At 46.6% G+C, this 22,393-nt stretch overlaps 1 protein-coding gene and 1 long non-coding RNA gene across 12 annotated transcripts in view; one reads left to right on the top strand and one right to left on the bottom strand.

The window, feature by feature from the left end:
- Positions 1 to 13,475, bottom strand: part of LOC141373108 (uncharacterized) — a 39,825-nt gene extending 26,350 nt beyond the window's left edge. For 4 of the 5 annotated variants that reach the window (XR_012378783.1, XR_012378778.1, XR_012378788.1 and 1 more), the window contains exons 1-4: positions 13,222 to 13,475; positions 7,330 to 7,421; positions 6,834 to 6,992; positions 3,008 to 3,150 (exon numbers count right to left, since the gene is read on the bottom strand). This is a non-coding gene — a long non-coding RNA (uncharacterized lncRNA). Of the gene's footprint in view, positions 1 to 328; positions 873 to 3,007; positions 3,151 to 6,833; positions 6,993 to 7,329; positions 7,422 to 13,221 lie in introns of those variants that run through there. The other variant, XR_012378790.1, reaches the window with a different exon arrangement.
- The window catches only part of MYLK (myosin light chain kinase), a 259,025-nt gene that overhangs the window by 128,674 nt on the left and 107,958 nt on the right, over positions 1 to 22,393 (top strand). For 5 of the 7 annotated variants that reach the window (XM_073894409.1, XM_073894402.1, XM_073894398.1 and 2 more), the window contains 7 exons: positions 3,029 to 3,236; positions 14,256 to 14,304; positions 15,239 to 15,404; positions 16,387 to 16,552; positions 18,307 to 18,325; positions 19,188 to 19,723; positions 20,282 to 20,488. In XM_073894409.1, the coding sequence (XP_073750510.1) occupies positions 14,264 to 14,304; positions 15,239 to 15,404; positions 16,387 to 16,552; positions 18,307 to 18,325; positions 19,188 to 19,723; positions 20,282 to 20,488 (1,135 nt within the window). In that variant the 5' untranslated portion in view covers positions 3,029 to 3,236; positions 14,256 to 14,263. Of the gene's footprint in view, positions 1 to 3,028; positions 3,237 to 13,808; positions 13,855 to 13,962; positions 14,000 to 14,255; positions 14,305 to 15,238; positions 15,405 to 16,386; positions 16,553 to 18,306; positions 18,326 to 19,187; positions 19,724 to 20,281; positions 20,489 to 22,393 lie in introns of those variants that run through there. The other 2 variants (XM_073894404.1, XM_073894407.1) reach the window with 2 other exon arrangements.

The raw sequence follows: 22,393 nt of genomic DNA, 5'->3' as shown, positions 1-22,393 counted from the left end.
AAATCTAAAATTTACTTTAATGTGGCATTTCACAGGTAAATTGGTCAGGGGAGGGGGTGGTGTAGAAAGCAAGAGGAAAATTGAAAGGAAAGAGAGAGCTGAGTCCATGAGGTCTAGAACACTTGCAGTGTCCCCAGTTAATCATTGATGCCCCCAGGCCTGTGGGCCCCAGAGTTGCCTTGCTGCAGGGGGCCAGAGTACTAGCTAATGGAATGCTAACCATGCCTTTGGTGCAGTTAATGATTTATCTCCTCCCATTACAGTGCTCTACTCCCTTTCTCTGAAGCTCACAGAAGGCTGTGTAATCATCTTCTGGAGGTTAGGCTGGCCATGCCTAATGGGGCAGAGGGGAAGATAATGGTCATTTGCAAACTCACTATAGGACCAGACTTTCAGTGGGCTTCCTTTTATAGGAAAGAGTATTTTCCTTAGTTGTTTTCCAAAAATATGCTTTAACGAAGTAATTGTTGTCTGATGTTCCTTTGTATGAACTTTTGCCAAGATAGCATCACAGGATGACATGATTTTATATGGGTACACAACATTTGTCACCATCAAAGATGCATAATGTTTATTTGTAGAGTGCTTTTATTTCCATTGCTAGATTTAAGTACCTTGAGGGCCTCAACAAATTAATGTTTGTGCTGTGCATTTATTATACATACTAATATAAAAGAAACATGGGGCGCCCGGTTGCTCAGTTGGTTGGGCATCTGACTCAGTTTTGGCTCAGGTCATGATCTCATGGGTTGCGGGATGGAGCCCACATCAGGCTCCATGCTCAGCGCACAGTCTGTTTGAGATTCTCTCTTCCTCTGCCCCGCCCCCGACTCTGCATGCGCACGCTCTCACTCTCTCTCTCTCAAATAAATCTTAAAAAAAGGAAAAAGAGAAACATATTTTCATTTAAATTTTTTCTATTTCACAAAGCCCAGATATGTTATTTGCAGAAATACCAGAAAATAATTGTTCAGTAAAGAAAAAGAGGAGAAACCCAGAGATAAAGCACAGTTAACACTTTGTTTCATATTATATATAATAGATGTCAGAGTTTATCTGTCCAAGTGAATGTGGACCCCTCATCATGATCCACCTCAGAGTGGATATGAGTGTGCTGGTGACAAACGTTGTTGTCTGCTTCTGGGGGACATGACTTCAGAATCTCAGCGTTCCCTCACAGATACTCAATCTCTGTCATGAGGATGGCTTAAATTTTAATGGGAAAGGGATTTTTTTTCCAGAATTTATAAATACGATGGGCAATATTGATTTGAAGTTTTGATTTTTTTTGTTTTCTGTTCTTTTTTTTTTTTTTTTAACTGAGGCCAGACTACAAATTAGGATGGGGAGGCAGGCCTTGTGAGATTTATAAGGCAGCACCGACGGGGTGATTATGGAATAACCCAAGAGGGGATTGTTCACTCTGGGGGTTTTCCCTGTGTTTCCAGGCTTCCTTCCCTAGGAAGACATCTGCATCCCGGCTACTGAGAAGTGGGTTTGAGGATGAGTAGGAGGTGGGATGCCTGGGAAAGGAAGTGAGCAGAGTCCAAAGATGACCCTTGAAATTGTTAGCACAGTTGTTTCTGCGTTGGTGTGCTTAGGGAACTCACTGTGTTTGGATGCTGTCTCCCCTGTGCTGATACAGCATCTTCTCTGAGCTTGCTGAGGTGTGAGGAGGTCATTGATGGCTTTCTTTGTAAAGTCAATTTGGGGTCATCCAGCAAATTTTGGTTTTGTTTCATTCATATCCATGGTCTCTTGTCTTGCAGTGGATACATGGGTAAAAGCTATTGCTACCACCATTTTATAATACAAACAACTACTTTCTCAGAAGACTTCTATGATGTATACTATGCATTTTCCAGTGCTAAAATCCCTTAATTCTGGGTCCTAGACTGTGCATCGATGGGCCAGTCTGAACCCTGCTCCTCTGAAGATGAGTCCATTCTCATGGGCCTGTTGAGTCTCAGGGTTTAGAGGAAACTTCTTTCTCTGAAACCCAAGGTGATTTCTTTTCTTGGAATTTGTCTCTCTTAATTTTTCCCTCTTTGGGGAAATATCTTCTCTCCAAACAAGTTACTGTAAGGCTCACATGTGTCAGGTACTTAGAAAAGTGCTTAACACTTAGCACTCAACAGATGTTAGCTACTAACTAGTATTAGAAACAGAGCGCTCTAAAGCCGCCCTGCTCCATAAAAACATCAAGCAAAAGCCCATGTGTTGTTGTAACTTTTCTAGTACCTCATTAAAAAAGTAAAAGGAAACAGGTGAAATTAATTTTTTACAATATATTCCACTTAACCCAACATGTCAAAAATAAGATCTTTCAACATGTAATCAATATTTTTAAATCATCAAGATAATTTTACATTCTTTTTTTCATACTAAGTCTTCAACACCCAGTGTGTAATTTATACTAACAGTGCAGCTCAGGTAGGACTAGCCACATTTGGAGTGCTCCATCGCCATGTGTAGCTGGCGCGACTACCATCCCAGGCAACTCAAGTCTAGAACGTTTTTACTCAAGGTGAGTTCTGGAGACCAGAAGTATCCACATCATCTGAGACCTTGTCTGAACTGAAGAATCTCAGGCCCCACCCCAGACCTAGAGAAGCAGAATCTGCATTTTAACAAGTGATTTATTTGCATATCTGAATGGGAAGCACTGGTCTAGAATGCCCACGCTCAGTCCTCACCCCATGGGATTCTGATTTAATTGGTCCAAGGTAGGCACTGGGCCCTGGTATTTTTTTTAAGCTTCCTCTGGTGATTCTAATATGCAACCGGCTTGAGTCACTTGTGTAGTGGGCCCTGGAGCCAGGATGCCTGGCTCTGCCACTTTCGACCTTTGAGATCTCAAGAAATCTACCACAAGACTCTCTGTGCCTCAGTTTCTTCATGTTGTGAAAGTCGTATCTGCTTCAAGGAATGTAATGAGTTAATACGTATAAAGCACTCAGAACCACACCTGGCACATAGGAAGCACTCCTGAAATATAAGCTCTCACCTTTTCTTCTTTTCCTTAAAGGTCCGGGGTTACCCAGAGCCCCATGTGACATGGCACCGAAATGGGCAACCCATCACCGGTGGGGGCCGCTTCCTGCTGGATTGTGGTATCCGGGGAGCTTTCAGCCTTGTGATTCGTGCTGTCTGTGAGGAAGACAAGGGAAAGTATACCTGTGAAGCCACCAATGATAGTGGTGCCCGCCAGGTGACAGTGGAGTTGACGGTGGAAGGTGAGTTTCAGGACGTGAGAGCCATGGTGGAAGATGAGCTGTCAGTTTCCCCAAGGCCTGCAGCTCCTGCGTCTGCCCTCTCTTGGGCAGAAGAGAAACCCGCAAGAGAAAGCATGCCCATCCCTGAACTCAGGACCTTTCATCTAATGGTGGTTCCTGCGAACAACGGAGGCATCCCAGGAGACACTGTCCAACTCACATCACCTCACTTTCCTGCTCCAGCCTTCCCATGGCTTCCCCTCACACTGAGACTGAGACCCATCTCCCACTCCTGGCCAGGCCCCTTGCCCTTTCTTGAGCTAGCCTCAGGGCCTTCCCCTGCCATTCCCTGTCAAAGCAAGAGCTCCGTCCACAGCCCTCACCTCCTTCACGTCTCTGCTCATGTGTTCCCTCCTTAGAGGACCCTTTCTGACCACCCCATCGCCGAGACTCTCTACCCTCTCACTCCCCCTGAATATTTTCTTCCAGCACGCATCGCTGCTTCCCATTTTTTAATTCTCTCCTCCACCCTCACCTTTGACTAGAAACGCTAGGAGGCAAGGGACTTGGTATCCCTTCTGCTCTATCTCTAGCATCTAGAAAACTTCATGGCACAGGATAGATACTAAAATATTTGGAGAATGAACGAACAGTGTTTCTTATCATCATTATAAAGTGACACTTGCCTATTTATAAAAATTTTGTTAAACTCAGAAAAATATATAGGAGATAAATATACCATTTGACCATCAGTAAAACTGTTTCTTTTGCTGCTAGTGTATCCCCCACGTGCTGAAGCCCCTCCACTGGAGAGAACATTTCCAGTTCAGGCCACTGGCTGCCGCTTAAAGGCCTGATGTCCAAAAGGATGTGGGGGTTTGTCAGACCGTCAGAGGTATGACAAGTTTCCCTCGACCCTTATAGGCCTTTCTAAGGGCTAATAAACCGGAAGTCCAGACTCACTTTCTCCCCTCTCAGGAGATAGTCTTCCGAACCTGGTTTTGGGGGCACTGTATATGAGGATTAAAGTAACCAGAGAAGGTTCTGGAGGGGGTGAAGTGCACCTGGCCCAATGTTTTCCCTGCTTCCCTACATCATGGAAAGACAGACAGGCTGTTTCACCGAACAGAATGTGCATAGTTTGGATGCTTTCCCCAAATTCTTTAACTGAGTGACTCATTCCTTTTAATGACCTTCAACTGCCTGTGGGCTGGAGCATTCCAGATAGAAAGTGGCCCCTGATCAGAGTCTCTGAATGGCCCTCATCTAGGACAATTCTGGTACTGTGGTTTCTTCTATAGTTTTCAATATCCAAACTTTGAGTTGAGGATCACAAATAAAAATTACTTTCCTCCCCTGTATTAGTCAACTCAAGCTGTCATAACAAAATAACTGCACACTACATGGCTTCAATAACAGACACTTATATTCTCACAGTTCTGGAGGCTAGAAGTCTGAAGTCAGGGTCCAGCTGGGTATGGTTTCTGGTGAGAGCTCTCTTCCTGGCTTGTAGATGGCCACTGTGTCTTCATATGGCAGAGAGAGAGCTCCAGTGTCTCTTCCTCTTTTTATAAGGGCAACAGCTCTACTAGAGTAGGGACCTGCTATTATGACCTCATCAAACCTTTATCACTTTCTCCCAGGCCCCATCTCTGAAGACAGTCACACTGAAGGTTAGGGCTTCCACATAGAAATTTGGGTGGGGACACAAAAATTCAGTCTATAATACCTCTTTTCTGGCTTTCTGTTTATTGCCAGAGAAATGGGGTATTATGAGTCAGAGTTCCAAGGTTCTGGGCCCAGCTTTTGCCAATCATATGTGTAACTTTAAACCTTTGACCCTCTGTTTCTGCAAAGAAAGGGTCTCTATAGACGGCTAGCCTTTGTTTTCTGTGATCCATTTGAAAGGAATGGAATGGATTAGGCATGCAGAGGAGGTATATAAAACCCAGGTAATATGAAATCTTCTTTTCAATTCCCGTTATTGAGGAAGTTAGAGCTGGTGACCTACTAAAATTTTTCCTGCTTTGCTGAGATGTGGGCAACAGGGAGGAAAGAAGTCGGGAGGGCTATGGAGGAGTAAGGCAAGACAAAGACTCTCAACCCTGCGTCCTCTGCTTTGGTTTTAATTGGGGGAGACGCAGGCCCAGACCACTGAGGATGTTTTGTCTTCTAGTCCTAGGACGTAGAGAATGGCCTAAAGGCTGCAGCATCTTTAAATGTGAGTGGCCCTGTATACATTCTGCTTCTGCATCGAAGGCTGGTTTCCACTGGTGTGTGGCTTAGGACCGCCCCATAGACCACACCCCTGGAAGGAAGTGAGGGTTCTCACAAAGGGATCTAGCAGCCACCTGCCTTCTCACCAGCTCTGTGCTATGCTTCTTACTTGGAAAGAGCAGAGGCCCTAGAATTAAGAGTGTAATTCATATGTGAAGATTTTGACCCCCTAGTGGTCAAGCTCAGAAGGCAGTGTTGGTACACAGTCTTGGATTTTAGCTCCACTAATTTCTTGCTATGGGGAACTTCACCTTTTGGAGCCTTATTTCCTTTTCTGTAAACTGGAACCCACCGCTGCCCCGCAGGGGTGTGTAAGGATCAGCGCAGCAGTGGCAAATGTAGGCACCCGGTAAATGTGGCCTTGTAATATTTGAGTCTGCTACTAACATCCTGAGAACGACGTCCAGAGAGAAATCTTTGCATGGAGAATAGAGGAATATGCTCCCTCGTCTGATTTCCTGTTTGGTAACCAGGACCAGGAAACATGTAACATCCTCCATGAGCACAAGTGCCTTAACGATAGGACTATTCATCACCTTATGCAGTGGGATGCAGCCCTAGTGTGAGCCCCGCAAGGCCAGTCTGTGGCCAATCCCGACACTCACCCACCTCCAGGGGGCTGGTCACAGAGACTTGGTACAGAGCAAAGAAGAGGCATGGCACCCGCCCTCTGGGAGCTTTCTTTCTAGTAGAGGGGCCACAGGCCTGTCCTCCAGCACGACTGTCCACAGAAATATAATGTGAGCCATGTATATAATCTTAAATTTTCTAGTAGCCACATTTAAAAAAACAGGTAAAGTCAATTTTCATAAAATATTTTACTTAACCCAGTATAACCAAGATACTATCATTTCAACATTTAATCAACATAAAATTATTAATGAGATATTTTACATTCTTCAGCCTTTGGGGTATATTTTGCACTTATAGCACATCTCGATGCAGACTTGTCCTATTTCAAGAGCTCAATGACCACATATGGCTAATGCCAATCATGTTAGAGAGCACAGCTCTAGAAGCTCCCACTGGAATAGGGATAAACAAGGCTTACACAGAAAAAAAAGAAAACCCACATAAATGAAGGTGGTGAGTAGTCCCAGGTAATCACATCCACAGAGTCTAGAACATGGGGTGCAGTGAGGGGTGGGGCTGAAGTGACAGATGTGCCCCAGACTTGCTGGTCTGAGTCTGAGAAGGCCCTTTGTGTTCCGGGGACCAGGGAGTCACTTAAATCATTTCAAGCAATAGAGGGTTAATTTTAAGACTTGAGCTCAGGAGCCCAGGGTAAACCAAACTGGCAGGCCCAGAGGCGATCCAGGTCTCAGGATGGCTTATACTCACCTTACAGGATTGTTGAGTGCAAACACAGGGATCGACGGATCCCCCTGGGAATCTTGTTAAAAATGCAGATTCTGATTCCACTGGTCTGGAGTGGGGCCTCAGTGTCTGCAGTTCTAACCAGTACCAGATGATGCCCATGCTGCCGGTCCCTGCATCACACTTTGAATAGCAAGGAATGATTAAATTACCAATGTGATATATTTAGCCTGATAGAGTGATTCTCAAATGTAAGCATGTATCAGAATCACCTGAAGGGCTTCTGAAACCACACACTGCTAGGCCTTGCCCCAGAGTTTCGGATTTATTAGGTTGGGATGGGCTCAAGAATTTTCATTTCTAATAAGTCTCTTGGTGATGCGGATACTGCTGCATACGGGGACCAATGCTTTGAGAACCAGTGGGCTAGTGCTTATACCGACTATTAGGGCACCCCAGGAAAGAGAATAGATCATACATATATATGTAGAAAGAAATTCATTACAAGAAATTGGCTCACATGATTATGGAGTCTGACAAGTCCCAAGATCTGTCGTCTGGAACCTGGAGACCCAGGGGAGTCCATGGTGTAGTTCTAATCCAATTTCGGACCTGGCCCAAGAAGAGCTGACGTTTCAGTGTAAGTCAACAGCAGAGGAAAAATCCATGTCGCCGCTCAGAGGCAGTCAGGCAGGAGGAATTCCTCCTTATCTGGGGGAGGGTCAGCCTTTTCATTCTCTTCCGGTCTTCAACTGATTGGATGAGGCCCACCAACATTAGAGATGTCTATCTGTTTTACTCAGTCTACTGATTTCAGTGTTAATCTCATCCCAAAACACCCTCATACAGGGGCTCTTGGGTGGCTCAGGTGGTTAAGTATCTGACTCTTGGTTTCGGCTTGGGTCATGGTTTCAGGGTTGTGGGATCAAGCCCCAGGTCAGGCTCCACACTCAGCATGGAGTCAGCTTGTCCCTCTCCCTCCCCCTCTGCCCCAACTACTTGCACAGGCACTCTCTCTCTCTCTCTCTCAAATAAATAAAACCTTAAAAAAAAAAACCCTCATACAAACATCCAGAATAGCATTTGACCAAACATCTAGGCACCCCATGGCTCAGTTAAATTGACACATAAAATTAACCATCACTAAATACTTTATTAGAATATTCCTGAATTATTACCAAATACTTTATTAGAATATTCCTGAATTATTTCATGGAATCTGACACATTTCTCCTTCTTGAGCTATCCATTAGGAATATCAGCTAGGTAACACAGAGCTGCTGTAAAAGTTAGCAGTGGTATGTGATACGGGCTGCAAAGGCAAAATGGGAACGTGTGCACACAGGTTGCGAGAAAGCAGCCACAAAGCAGGAAAAGATGCGCAGAGACCACATATGATATAACCAGAGCTAGCTCGCATCCAGTCCTTCCTCCATGTTGCTGGCAAGTTTGGGATTGGTCATCCTGAGGACGGGTGCCACCGTGTTCCAACCTGTACAGTGCAGGGCAGGGTGATGAGCATAAAACGTGGCTGCCAGGTGCTTGCCCCTTTTGCAGGCCTGTGGTCACGGCAGGTGTCATTAGGGTGACCGTTTATCTGGTTTCTGCTTACTCTGCCAATGTTACAGAGCCTCCTTTGGCTTTCAGAAGAGTCCCAGTTTGGATAATAAATTACATGGTTATCCTAGCCATGCTTGACATGCCCAGTGCCCTGGGCAGTGAGAAAGCTGTAACAGGGATGTTGTATTCTAGGAGAGGTGGAGTAGCAAGAGCAAAGGTTTCAGAGGACGTGGAGAAAGTTTCTCTTCATCTCTGAAAAAAAATTCCAAGCCATTAACCACTCTGCATTAGAATGCAATGAACAATTTTTTTAAAGTAAATTTTAAAATAATGAATACGTATTCACTGGGGAGTAGATTTGGCCAGGAGCTCCCTCCTCTTAGGGAGTTTTCTTTGAAATAAATAGGAGGGGCAAAACCCTAGTTCCCCGCACACACACACTCCTTTCTGGACCCGGCCTTGGCCATCATCACTCTTTCTTCTGTCTCTATTAGGTGCCCCATCCTTCCTGCAGACTCCTCTGCCTCCACCACTGTGGACTTCTTCCCGCAGCTTCCTCCCCTGGAGGTGATGGGTTCTGAGGCTGTCCACTTTGGTCTCTGCCACAAAACAAAGCTATGCCCCCTCATCCTAGAATGTCTCCAGGGAGTGAAGAGCAAATCCCTGTATCCATTGCCCCATTCACGGCTCTTCTCCTCTCTCTGTCAGGCACTGACGACAGAGCAGAACAGTTCAGACGGGGTCCCTGCCCGCTGAGATCTACTTGTACTGAGAAAGAGAGACTGTAACTAAGTAACAAGTGTCACGTTTGTAGTAGAATTAACCACTCCCTGCCTATGTGTGAGAAAGACAGCCGGCAGCCCACTGTCGGGATGTGAGGGCAAGAGGAAGAAGGACCTCACATCATTGGATTTAAGGGGGAAGAGTGGCCCTAGGAACTCGGAGTTAACTGAAGGGTGGAGTTTTACCCCCCAGATCCCCATCTGTCCTCACTTGAGGGCTTCTTCCTGAGACAGGAACTCTCCATCACTCCGGCTTGCCCTCTGTGTGATCTGAGTCTGCTGCTGAGACCAGAAATAAAGCCCCAGACAAAGAGTTACGGGCTTTTTGCACACATAGTTTAGAGTGAGAAATAGTAAGAGAGTTAGTGGGGTCAGCAGAGTGAGGATACATCTGGAGGGGCGGTCAGGGCTTAGATCCTGGGGATGGAAAGCCACTGGAGGGTATCAAGAAGAAAATGACATGATTTGATTTAGGCAAAATATCTCACTGAAGTGTGGGAGGGGGAAGTGGGGGGCTGCCATTGGTCTCCTGTCTTTAAGCATTGATTTCTTGGAAAATGAGCAACGGTTGTTTCTGTTTCCATGTAGAAGGCATTTCCCAGATCCAAACCAGAGGGATCAGGGTGCTGGATCTTTTAATAGCACATTGGCCAATGAAACGATAGAAGGCAACTCACCTCTGCCCCCTCACCTCCACTTCACTTGTTTCGCTTTTGTTCCTTTGTCCCAGAAAGGTACGGATTTTCCTCTGTTCCTCCCTTATCCACACCACTGGCTGGCCCAGTGGATGCCAAGAGCTGTAGGTTTTTGCTTTGCCTTTTAGTTGCCCCTGTCCCAAACAAGGCCTGCACCCTCCCCCCACCAAGTCTGCCTGGCTTTCCTCTTCTGGAAGGTCAGCCTCCTGCCCATCTCCCACTTAAGTGCATGTCCCCCGTGCCCTAGCCACCCCAGTCCTGTAGCCTCCACTCTCTACACCCCCATGAAACCCCTGTCCTGCAAGCCAGGGCTCCCTGACCGTGCACTGCTTGATCATTTGCTTTTAAATCCAAATGTGCCCGTGAGTCGGTGCGAGCGTCATTACATCTTCTAGCACACCTGAGCATTTACATACCGAAATAGTCATACTTGAACACTTACATATTGAAATAAGTATTATGATAGTTTACTTTCCTTTTATTTTTTGTTACTATTTTAGTTACGGCTTTACATTTATTTTCTTTTTGAGATGATATATGGGTGGTTAGCGGTGAACTCTGTGGATGGCCCAGGGGGCATTACTAAATATCTGTTAGAAAAAAAAAATGCCCATTTTTTTCTGATTAAAACCACTATTTTAAGCAATCCTTAAAATCCACTTTGAAGTTGGCTGCAAGTAGGGCGACTGCTCCCTGGTTTGCCTGGAACAGCCCTGGTTTACTCCTATTGTCCTGGCAGAATTATTAATTATGTCCCTTTCAGTGTCAAGAGTCCCTATTTGGATGATAAGTTATATCATCATGTATTTTGGAAGCATTTCGTCTCCTTACCATCTTGATCACATTATTTCCCTTGTTGGCAGCATTCTCTGTCCCAGCCCAGGCTCTCTGTATCCTTTAACAAAAAGTGCTAGCTCCCCACTGTTGAACTTTTCACTCCTAAAACCTGCCAGCTGCATTCTCTTTTACTCGTCCTTGAAAAATCTCAGGGAACTGTTTAAGTACTTTCAGTGCCTTGGCCTTTCCCCCCGCCACTAACTCGATCCTGTCTTCACCAATTCTCTTAACTTACTCTTCTATTTTTGGCATTTCCATCCCAATCCCCTTTCCACTTACTTTTCTCCATAACCTTACTGTTCTGCCAGATTTTCATAGTTTCACAAAATTAGTTTTGCCTTATCTGACAACTTGCAACTTCAAATTTTTGCCTATAAATAGATCCTATTAGTTATTTTAGCCCAAATTCTCTCTTAGTTTTGATGTCAACTCTCTGGTGTTAACTCACATTAAAATAAGCACCCCGTTCCATTTCTGGCTGACTGCTTGCTCTGTGTCCTTTGGATCCTGCCATAAACTGCTCTCACCCTGATACAGAAGTACCTTCAAACAGCATTCTTTTGCTCTTCTTTTAGGCAATGTCATATTTTTGCTTTTTTTTTTAAGGAATAAAAGAATTTTAGCCTTTGGATTAAGATGTTTAGCTCCCAAGAATCTTAAAAATGCTTAGTCTGTTTTTCATTGTGGTTAAAATACACATAAATTTACCATCGCAACCATTTTTAAAGTATACAATTCAGTGGCATTAAGTACATTCACCATGTTTTGCGACCATCACTGCCATCTAGTTCCAAAACTTTTCATCATCCTGAACAGAAACCCCAGCCCCTGGCAGCCACTGATGTACTTTGTCTCTATCCATTTGCCTCTTCTGAACATTTCATATAAATGGGATCAGACTTTTTTTTTTTTTTTTTTGAGTCTGGCTTTCTTCACTGAGCAAATTTTCTCAGGGTTCATCCATGTTGAAACATGTGTCAGTACGTTCCTCTGTGTGGCTGAATATTTCCTTGTAGGAATAGACCACGTTTTTTTATCCCTTCATCAGATGATCAGTCTAATTTTTATCAAATCTTTGCTCCGAGACGAAATGAGTGATACAGCAGCTTGATAAATGCCGTGAATTGTACACGGATATTTTTCAGGGGGAGTCTCAGTGATTGGGTACGTGGCTGATGCTTTGGTGTTTGCAGGTACAAGAGGCCCTATTCGCCTGTTTGGGTGCCAGAATCTCTTTCCTTTTTTACTTTCTTTCTCCACCCCACCCCTCCTTTTTTTCTTTATTTTTGGTAACTAGATCATGTCTTGTTTTTTTCTTTACTGTCGTATTTACAGGTTGTAAAAAAATACAGCTGAATCAATTCTTCATAGTCCCACCACCCCAAAACAATCACTGTTAATAACATTTCAATATATTTTCTTCTGGTTGCTTTCCTGTGTTTGGATACTTTATTTTACTTTTTCCTAGTGAAGATTACATTGAATAGATAATGTTGCAGCCTGCTCTTTTTTCATAAAATTCCTTTATGTCACAAGGATTTGACTCCTGTAAGGATTTGGGCACTGTTCTGGATACTTCTGATGAATGAATAGGAAGTTCTGGTGGGGATATGGTTTGAGAGTCATCAGCTTATAGATGATATTTAAAGCGATGGGACCGTCTAAGACCTCCTGGGGTTGGGGGTGGGGATCAGCAGTGTAGGAGCAAGGACCCAGGACTCAGCCCCGGGCCACTCCACATGCAAAAGTAGAGCAGAGAAGGTAGTTGAAGAAGAATAGGCACCTCATGAGAGCGGGAGAGTGTGGAGGAGAATGTACTTGGGAGTGGTATGGCCCCATAGCAAATGCTGTTGAGCATCTGAGTGTTGGGGGCGAGGATTATCCACTGGGTCTGGCAAGGCGGTGGTCAGGATGAGCTCAGTGGAGTACAGAGGATCACTGCCCAAGTGGAATGTGCTGAGGAGCAAATGATATAAGATCTTAATCTATTTCTGCCTGTTTTATATATTCTTAAACATAATTTGATGATTTGATGGCAGAATAAGATGTTTAATTGTACACTTAACAACACTTCTTATCTTCCTACTGTGTGGTGTTTACACTGTTCCTAATTTTTACTATTACCAACAAGAAAAATGAACAGCTTTGTAAACTTTCTTTTCTACTTTAAGCATCACTTCCTTTGATTTGAAGGCACAGAAAGGGAGGTTCTGGTCTAAGACCAGAGCATCTTTAGAGCTTAGGATTCTCATTTGCTCCAGTATTTTCAAAAGGGACTGACTGGCTGGCACTTCCTCCAGAATCTGAGGGTGATTGTCTGAGGGGCCCCAGCATCTTGATGGCGATTGTCATCTGGGTCCTCCCAGAACAAGTTTCTCCTTTTATCTGCTTAGAAGTCCTTTTAACCTTGAATAGACTATTGAGTGACAAGAACCAAACCCACCTTATGGAATGAAAACTATACACAACTCGCTAAATAGTGACGTTAAATAGAAATACATGTACAATAATTGTCAACCCACTGGAACTGTAACTTACCTGCAATGCTGGTGTTTGCTCTTAATCCTTTTCGACTAAGGTTCTTTAGTCCTTGAGCCAGATACAGCCGAGGGAAATACGCAGCCCCCATTCCCATGTTCCTACGCATTCATACAGATGCAATGGGTGCTGGAACTTAAGGAAGTTTACCCTTTTCCAGTAAACACCCTGCAAATTTCCTATTGCAGTTGCCTGCTGATATTCCGGGAATGACTTCCATGCTTTCTGTGTGTGCTTTGGGTGGGGTTTTATAAACATTCCCAGCTTGTGGCAAAAAGAGAACTTCCAGGCTGATCACTGTCTCAGAAATGTCCTCCTTTCCCCCTCCCTATTCCTCCAAAACACCCACCACATTATGGTCACTTCCTGTTCCTGGTCACATTAGGAATGGCCCCTCCCCGCTAGCAGTGATCCCCCCCCACCACCCGCCTGACTGGGTTTGCTATTTAACCGCTTCCTGTCCAGGATGACAGCACCTTACCCAGGACCTGCAGTGTCCATGGTGCTGCTGGTGCGGGTTCTAGTGAGCTCAGTGCCAGTGATCTGCTCCATGCCCACAGGACACATCTTGCTGTTTGCTGGGCCACAAGCGCGAGGATGGAATGTTGCTTGTATCCAACGTGAATAGATCTGGTGAGAGAGATGCATGTACATCTCCCACCCTCGCTTCAGCAGGGTCGTCTTCTGGAGAGGTTCTGGATCATCACAGATAATCCCCGGAGTAGAAGGTCAAGTGGCATGTAACAGCTTAGCACCATGGTTGAGTGGTCTAGGACAGGTGCACATGGATGCATTTCTGCCCTATTACTGGCTTTGTGACTCCTTTTTCTCATCTGTTTAAGAAATAGAAGGATGATGTAGTACCAGCCTCCTTAAATGATGTATGTCAAGTATCCACCATAGAGCCTGGCCCAAGACAGGCTCAGTCAGGGTGAACTATTTCTGGCATTATCCCACTCCATCTCTGTGGCTGACTCTTCCTGAGCTTCGTTGCTCTAAGTTCAAGACTCTCTCTCTTTGTTTCCTGCTTGCAGGGGGCTTTATGAAGAAGCATGGTCAGCCTGCTGTTTCCAAAACCTTGGGGTAAGTTGGGGGGGAGTGTTCAAGCCAGGGTAAGGGCGGGATTGACTTTTTCTGCTGACCTGACAGAGCAGGTTTGGGGTGTAAGTCTTTTTGGGCATCCTGGGTTATAGTAAGTAAAGCAGGAGCCTACGGGGATGTGATGTGGGTCTCACACAGTGCCTCCTGACCTGCTAGCCTGTGTGGATAGCCCCTTTGACTGGTCTAGCTGCTATATGCTGAGGAAGTTTGCTGTGTGCCCAGTCTGCAGGGACCGCCGACAATCAAGGCAATAGTCAGACTTAAGTAAGCAGACCTAGAAGAGGCAATCCATATGTGGCACTTCTTAGGGAAAGGAAACCTGTATTGGTAAAGGTAAGTAACAGTAGCTGCTATAACAGGCAAGCCCCCAAATCGCAACGGTTTAACACGGGGAAAGTTTATTTCTCACTCAAGCAAAGTCAGCTTAGATATTCTTGAACAGGTGGAGAACCTTGCCATCATCGTTCAGGTACCCGGCCTCCTTTCATTTTGCAGTTCCATCATCTCCTGGCCTTGGAGCCTCTCTTGGATCTTCTGCATCTAGCCAGAAGAGTGGGCAACAGGGAGTGTGGAGAATCTCACGGGAGGCTTTTATGGGTTTAGCCAAGAGCTGGCATACATCACTTCTGCTTGCGGTCTGTTGGCCAAAACCCAGGCTTTTGGCCAGAGCTCAGTAGAATTCAGGTATACCTTACCACAGGGGAGGCCAGTATATGAAGTCTTGCTGCATGATCAGGAGGTAGAGGAAATAGGTTTTGGTGCTGCAGACTTTTCCAGAGGGTGCATGAGAAACGTGTTTAAGGCACAGAATTGAGAAGGCTGCCTTTGGCTGGTCTCTGACCCAACTTAAGCGATATAGGTAGGGGCAGAGAGAAGATCTGAATTGCTGCTGGACTCTCTGCTAATTTTTTTCCAGGGACAGATTTGCAGCCCCCGTCATGGAGACCCGTCCCAGCATCTGGGGAGAGTGCCCACCAAAGTTTGCTACCAAGTTGGGCCGAGCCGTAGTCAAGGAAGGACAGGTGGGACGGTTTTCCTGCAAGATCACTGGCCGGCCCCAACCACAGGTCACCTGGCTCAAGGTGAGGTTTGTATCTGCCCCAACTCTGGCGCCGGCCTGGGGACCCTGAATGTGGAGGGTTAGACTCCTGGACCAACAAGAGTCTGTCTTTCCAATCAGTCCCTTCTGCTCGACTATAGATGGTTCTTCAGGGTTCTCTGTGTGTCCGATAGCCATGCTTGGCCCTGCCCCTATTTGCACACTCTGCCTCTGCAACTCAGCGCACCATGCCCTATAATCCACACACTCCCCAAATAGCATAAAATTTCTGAGTCAGAACAGACCTGACCATCTCAAGAGAGTGGAATTTGAAGTCATGAGACTAGGTTTCAAGCCACAGCTCCCTAATTCATAAGACACATGATGCTGGGCAAATCATTTGGTCTCTTGGAGCACTGGTCTCCTTATCTGTGAGGCAGAGATGATGCCACCTTCCTCAGAATACCTGAGAATACGGTTGGGAGTATTTCATTCAGGGCCGGGCAGTGTGAAGGCAGAGCGGAGGGGTGGGGGAGGGGAGTGGCAGCAGCAGGGTCCTGAGGGGCGGGGTGGGCCTTCAGCAGCGCAGTGAGGAGCCACAGGGAAAGCTTGGGCTCAAGGCCTGCGAGAATAGCTTTCTCACAGATGGGAGTCCTGGGTCAAAATAAGTGAGGGGACACCTTTTCCCTATTTCCCAGTTCTCCTGGACTGAGCCTGGGAAATGGGTAAAGGAGAGGGAGGCAAAGCAGAGCTAAAGTGAGGAATGTAGGATCCCCACCTCAAACTAGGCCTCCTCTGAAACAAGTTCATACACCTGCTCTAAGCCGGACCTGACGCCACACCACACACATGGACCTCGAGTCGGGGGACCCTTGGATTGTCCAAAGACTGCTCTCTGAGCACATCAACAGAGCCCAGGGCGGAGGGTTCTGCTGCCCAGGCCTGGTGTCCGTCCCAGCCAGGCTTAGATAGTGCCAAAAGGTAAGCACGTTTCTCTGACCCATCTGCCTTCTTGCCGTCCACAGGGAGAGGTTCCCCTGCAGCCAAGTGCCCGTGTGTCTATGTCTGAGAAGAATGGGGTACAAGTTCTGGAAATCCATGAGGTCAGCCGCGATGACGTGGGAGTATACACGTGCCTGGTGGTGAATGGGTCGGGGAAGGCCTCCATGTCGGCCGAGCTTTCTATCCTAGGTATCGAGTGGCGGGAGGGCTCGTAAGGAACCCCCCTGCCTGGTGTCCGTACCCTGCTAGGGGGAGCTGCTGTCCATTACAGATCCGCGTTCCACTGACCCACCCACCTGCCCGTGCGTTCCCCCGGGGGCAGAGTCTTGAACTCGTGTCCCGGCGCTGTGCCCCACACCTGTGTCTTCAGTCTTTTCTTCTTGCTCACATTCCTTTTTGTACCTCTAATTGCAACTGTCAAGAGTGGACATTGCAAATGCCTCGCCATCACCCCAAATTTAACCTGCCTCAAATTTAACTTATCATCCACTCCGTCCTTCACATCAGGTGTTCCCTCAGCTTAACTCTTTCTACCGCAGAATTCTGCTTTTCCTCCTCACCTGGACTGGGCATTTCAGCATCTCCTCTGACCCTTGCCTCCTCCTTGCCGTAGGCATTAGCCCCTGTCGGTTCTTCCCTGGAAATCTCTTTGAATGTGTCTCCTCTTTACATTCCCCTTGGTTCCGCCAAGTCCAGCCTGTGGAAGCGGGAGCGTGGGTGGTGAAGGGGATTGACATCACTCCACCGGGCGGAGCGGGAACCTTGAGCAAGGTGGGATTTGGGGAATCGGGGAGGGAAAAAACCTTCACGCTCCTCCCCCTTTCTTACCCTCTTTTCTTCTACGATTTTTCTCTTCCATATTCCCTGCCTTTCTCAGAAACTAGTCCTCCTTGCTCTCTTTACCATTGTTGGCTGGAGTGTTCTTCATAACCCACAGAAAGAAATTTATTCAAGACATACATGTGTACGTGTGTATATAAACATATTTAACTGAAACAAGTTTCATGAAGCGGTCCTGAGTTGTACTATGCACAGTACCTGCTGGCATTCTCTATTCCATTCTACACCATCAAAGTCCTGGTCTGGACTGAAGAATTAGACTTCACAACTCACTGTGGGCTCAGACCCGCTGTTAGGCATTGAGAAGAGTGATTGAGCCACTCCCCTTACTTGCCCTAGCGTTGAATTAAAGAACTGCTCCCCTCCCAAGTACTTAGTGACAAAATGATGTGTGGCCTGGGATGTGTTTTAAAATACTCCCAGAAGAAGCTCCTCTGAAAACCAAAACAAAAAGGAACAGAAAAGACAGGCAACATGGTGCTATTTCCTTAATCTGAGTGATGGCTTTCAGAATTGGTTATATCCTCCCTACTATTGTATGTTTTGAAATTTTCCATAATAAAATTTTTAAAAACAATATGGCAGGGAAAAAGAATATATCTATAGTATGTTTTCTTCTTTAAAGAACTGAATGAAGTTACACTTTCCCTGTACATTTTTAAAGCAGGTATTTGTCAAAACTGATCATTTGGGAGGTTTGTTTTTGAGGGCCGCACGTAAGTTAAACTGTTTGGGTTTGAAATTTTCAGATGTTTGTTTTGGTTTGTCCCTTGATTGGTTTCCTTCTGTGGCTGGTGAACGGGACAGGTCCCATGGCATAGGGAACGGTTGCCGAGGCTTCCAGAGAAGGCCCAGGGCAGCAGTGGAGGCCTTGAAGGTGTCTCAGAGCGGGGCTCGGACAAACTCCTCAGATTAACCCAAGCAGTTCAGCACCAGGGACGCTGAGGGAGGGGCGGAGGGAGGGACGAGCATTGGTGGGGGGCCAAGCGGAAGCTGACGAGGGGAACACTCTGTAAGAGATGAAAACCAGTGCTGTCTCATCACTGTCTCCTCTTGGTACGTAAAAGAGTCCACTAACAGTCTCCCCTTCTCCCTTTTTCCAGGTTTGGACAATGCCAGTAGGTACGTCTAGGCTTTGTAATCACTGTCTCCATCTTGAGATGCCCTGCAAGAAAAGAGAGGTTGTAATGGAGAAATGCCCTGAATTTCCAAGTCATTGTATAGGAGGGAGAGCTGACTGCTGGGGGCATAGTTAGGTTTTGTTTTGTTCTCCTATTGCAGTATGCCACACAGGCTCTGGAGCAGGCTCGCCATCGTAGTGAGGCTCTCGAGGACACAGTGCTGTCGTCTTTCTTAGCGTCTGGCCAGTCCCAGTTAGCTGTCACTAGGAGGGGCGCTGACCAGGGAGCCTGACACGGGCCAGGCAGGGTCCGCTCACCCACATAGCCCAACTTCCTCAGGAGCTTCCTTTCCCGTGCATGAGGCCTGGAGCCAGATGCTGGGTCTGCGGGGTGGGCAGGTGTCTGGTGGAGGGAAAGGGCTTTAAACAGAGCTGCACGAAGCCAGAGTTACAGGCTGCGGTGTGTCCAGGGCAGAGGAACGAGCAGCGCTAATTTAGATTAGAGGGTCAGAGAAACCCTTCCTGGACACTTGCTGTTTGAGCTCAGGCCCTTGACGGGGAATGTTAGCCAGGTGGAGAAAAGCACGGGGAGCATGCTCCCAGCAGGGCGGTAGCATGTGTGAAAGCAGGGAGATGACAGAGAGGTGGGCCCTGGGGGACCCAGAAGAACACTGGTGTGGCTGCTGCCTGGCAGGAGTCAGGTCCAAGAGGCAGCGGGAACCAGCTCACATAGGGCATCCTTGTGGGCTTTTGTGATCGCTGGAATCTGGGCTTGTCATGAGCAAAGCTTGTGAGTAACCAGATAACCATTCTATTTCTCCTTCTTCTTCCCCATTGCCCCCCACCCCAACCACCACCAAACAGGTCATTGGTGAGAGGAACAAAGGCGGCCAATTCAGATATCAGGAAGGAAGTGACCAATGGAACCACACAGGGGCCGAAACTGGACAGCCTTGCGTCTGCTGCCGAGAGAAAGAACTGCTCCAATACCCAGAGAGGGGGCTCCCCGACCTGGGCCACAAGTAGTCAGCCTCCGCCCCTGCGGGAGTCCCAGCTGGAGTCGTCCGGGGACCCACCCAGGAAGGCCCTGAGGAGCCCCGTCCTACAAAAGACTTCTAGCACCATCACCCTGCAGGCTGCAAAAGTCCAGCCAGAACCAAGAGCACTGGTCTCGGGTGCCCCCTCGTCTTCCAGAGAGGAGAGGGAGAGGCCAGCTGCGTCCCCCCCAGCCACCCTCCCCACCAGGCAGTCCGGCCTGGGAAGCCAGGAGGTGGTGAGCAAGGTTGCTACAAGGAAAATCCCCATGGAGCGCCAGAGGGATTCCACCTTCCCCAAATTTGAGAGCAAACCCCAAAGCCAGGAAGTCAGTGAAGATCAGACAGTCAAGTTCAGATGCGAGGGTGAGTAGAGCTAAAGAAGGTCACTGTCCCATCCGCCCCACCAGTGTAGCCCCTGGGTGGCCACTCTCTCCGTCAGCACAGTGGTATCCACCCAGCCGCTTGGGCTAGAACCCAGCCCACCCCAGAAGCCACCTTATAGGAAGGACTCAGTCTAGTAACGTGCCTTGTTCTGGAGAAACACCCAACGGTGGCCCGTTGTTCATTGTTGGATATGGCATCGGCCCTGTGTCCTGATCCTAACCACCCTAGAGCGGAAAACCCATCATCACCATCGCCATCAGAAAACAAGCCACAGGGGCTCCTGCTCTCTTCTCCCTTCTGCTGGCTTTGGCTGATCTGGAGACCCGGCTTGTCGCCCTATGTCCCTCCTCCCCACAGACCCTGCCTCCACCTTGAGAGGTTTACTCGTGCACAGTGCAGGGTGAGGGGCAAGAGAGCCTATTCTGCAGGAGGGCCTCTCAAACCAGAACGAGCGTCTCCCTCAGGTCCAGCATCCTGCCTGCCCCACAAGCACAATGCACTCTCTGGGAACCTCATGTCCTTCACCTCGCCCTGTAGTTTCAGGGACCCCAAAGCCTGAAGTGACCTGGTTCCTGGAAGGTGCCCCTGTGAGAATTCGAGAAGGCATGGTTGAGGTTTATGAAGAAGGCGGATGCCATTACCTCTGCCTGCTGAGAGCGCGGGCCAGAGACAGTGGGAGCTATAGCTGCACGGCCTGCAATGTCCGAGGCCAGGTGTCCTGCAGTTGGACCCTCCTGGTGAAACGTGAGTACACGCCTCCAGTCACCCTGTTTCTCTGTGGGGGGGGGCATCCATGGGGTGCCTCCTACCCTGCAGGAGTATCACCTACCACCCCCACGCAGGGTGTACAACCCGACAGAGGCATCATTCCCACCCACATGCCAAGGCGAAAGTCCTTGCTCCAGGACAGGTGACTCCTGATGAGGAGTTCACATCAGAGTCACCTCAGAAGAAGCATGCCCACCCCTCATGCTCAGCCCTGCTGAGAGCTCCCTTTTCTGGTTCCTCAACTGTCCAAGGAGTGCCGTGACTCACTTTTCTAACCACAGAGAACCAAACATTCCCTAAATATACACGTTGAGAGTCATATGAGATGATGTGGGATTCCGCATCTTCTATGTTTATTGTAATATCTGTTTATAAAAGTTGTGCCTGTTTGTTTTGGGGGATTTAAACACAATATAGTTTTATGACTCAGAAATAAATGATATTTTAATGTTTTTAAAACAAAATCGGCATTGTGCTGTTTGTATACTGCTTTCTAGTCTAACTTGCTCATGTTACATAAGCATTGTTCTTATACTACTTCTTTCTATATTACTTAATATTATTCAAAAACATGATTTTAATGGCCATATAATGTTTCATAGAATAGTGTACCTGATTACGCTTGCTCTTACTGTCGAATTTTTAGGCTGTTTCCATTTTTTCACTATTGTAACAAAACTGTGATAGATATTTTTGTACCCATCTATCTCTCTATGAAATTTCCTCATTTTAAATGCTATTCAGGGACCCTTGACCCATTGAGGAACATATTAAACCACAAGGACAGAGTCAGCAAATTTCAGGCTTTTAGAAGTTCAATGGACAAATAACCTTTGTCTATTTTTTTTTTCAACAAACAAATTGCAAGAGAAAGAGGAAGGGAGGGACAACCTTTAGGAAACATCGGTGAAAAGACAGGCAAGAGATATCAATAATCACAATCTTTGGACTTTGTGTGGCTCCTGACAGAGACAACTTTAAAAACTTTTTTTAATGAGAACACCAGGAAAATTTGAGCATTCACAAGGTATTTGGTATAATGGAATTAGTGCTATTTATAAGATATGACGGTGGTCTTGTGGTTATTTTTTAAGCCTTTGTATTTTAGAGATATAAATTGAGTTGTTTACTGGTGAAATGATACGATATTTGCTTCAGAAATAATCCACGTGTAGTGGGAGTTGGTGGGGGTACAAATGAAATGAGATCAGCCGTGAGTTGATAATTATTAAATTTGAGAAACGAGTATATGATAATCCACGGACTGCTCTCTTTCCTAGTGTGTGTATTTGAAATTTGCCATAATAAACATTTCCCAAAAAAAGAAAGGAAAAGAGAAGAACTTAGTGATTCATCCGTGCAGTAGGATTCCATGCAGCCAGTAAAACAAATATGGCTGACCTGCGGACTCTGATGGTGAAACATGTCCAAGATACCAGTAAGGGAGAAAAGCTAAGTGCAGAGCTGTGTGTATCATATGCTATTTGCATAAAAGGAAAATAATGTATGTAGATATGTGCAAACAGATGCTTATGTGTGCATAAAACATTTCTGGAAGGGTCCACACGTTGCCTCAAGGAAAAGGAAACTGGGGATGCTTAGGAAGAGGTGGGGGGTAGTCTTACTTCCCACTGCATGCATACTGTTGATTTACTTCTTAATTGGGATTTTCACTATGGTCATGAATTTCTTTGTAAGAAATAGTATCCATTCCATTTGGAGGTGGGGGTGCCTGTAGAGTTCACACGTCCAAGCACCCAAGCCTCTGTGCAGGGGATGGACACATGGCATCAGGTCCACCAAAAGGTTGAAAACCAGCAGGCTTTTGTTGGAGTGGTTGTTGTTATTATTAAATGGAAGCCATGCATCGAGACTATACTT

Source organism: Callorhinus ursinus, unplaced genomic scaffold (assembly GCF_003265705.2).
Source record: "Callorhinus ursinus isolate GAN/ISIS: 27379988/994484 unplaced genomic scaffold, GSC_fseal_2.0 scaffold1, whole genome shotgun sequence".
NCBI classification, from domain to species: domain Eukaryota; kingdom Metazoa; phylum Chordata; class Mammalia; order Carnivora; family Otariidae; genus Callorhinus; species Callorhinus ursinus.
The sequence above is the reverse complement of the archived record's forward strand: the minus strand, read 5'-3'. Positions and strand labels throughout refer to the sequence as shown.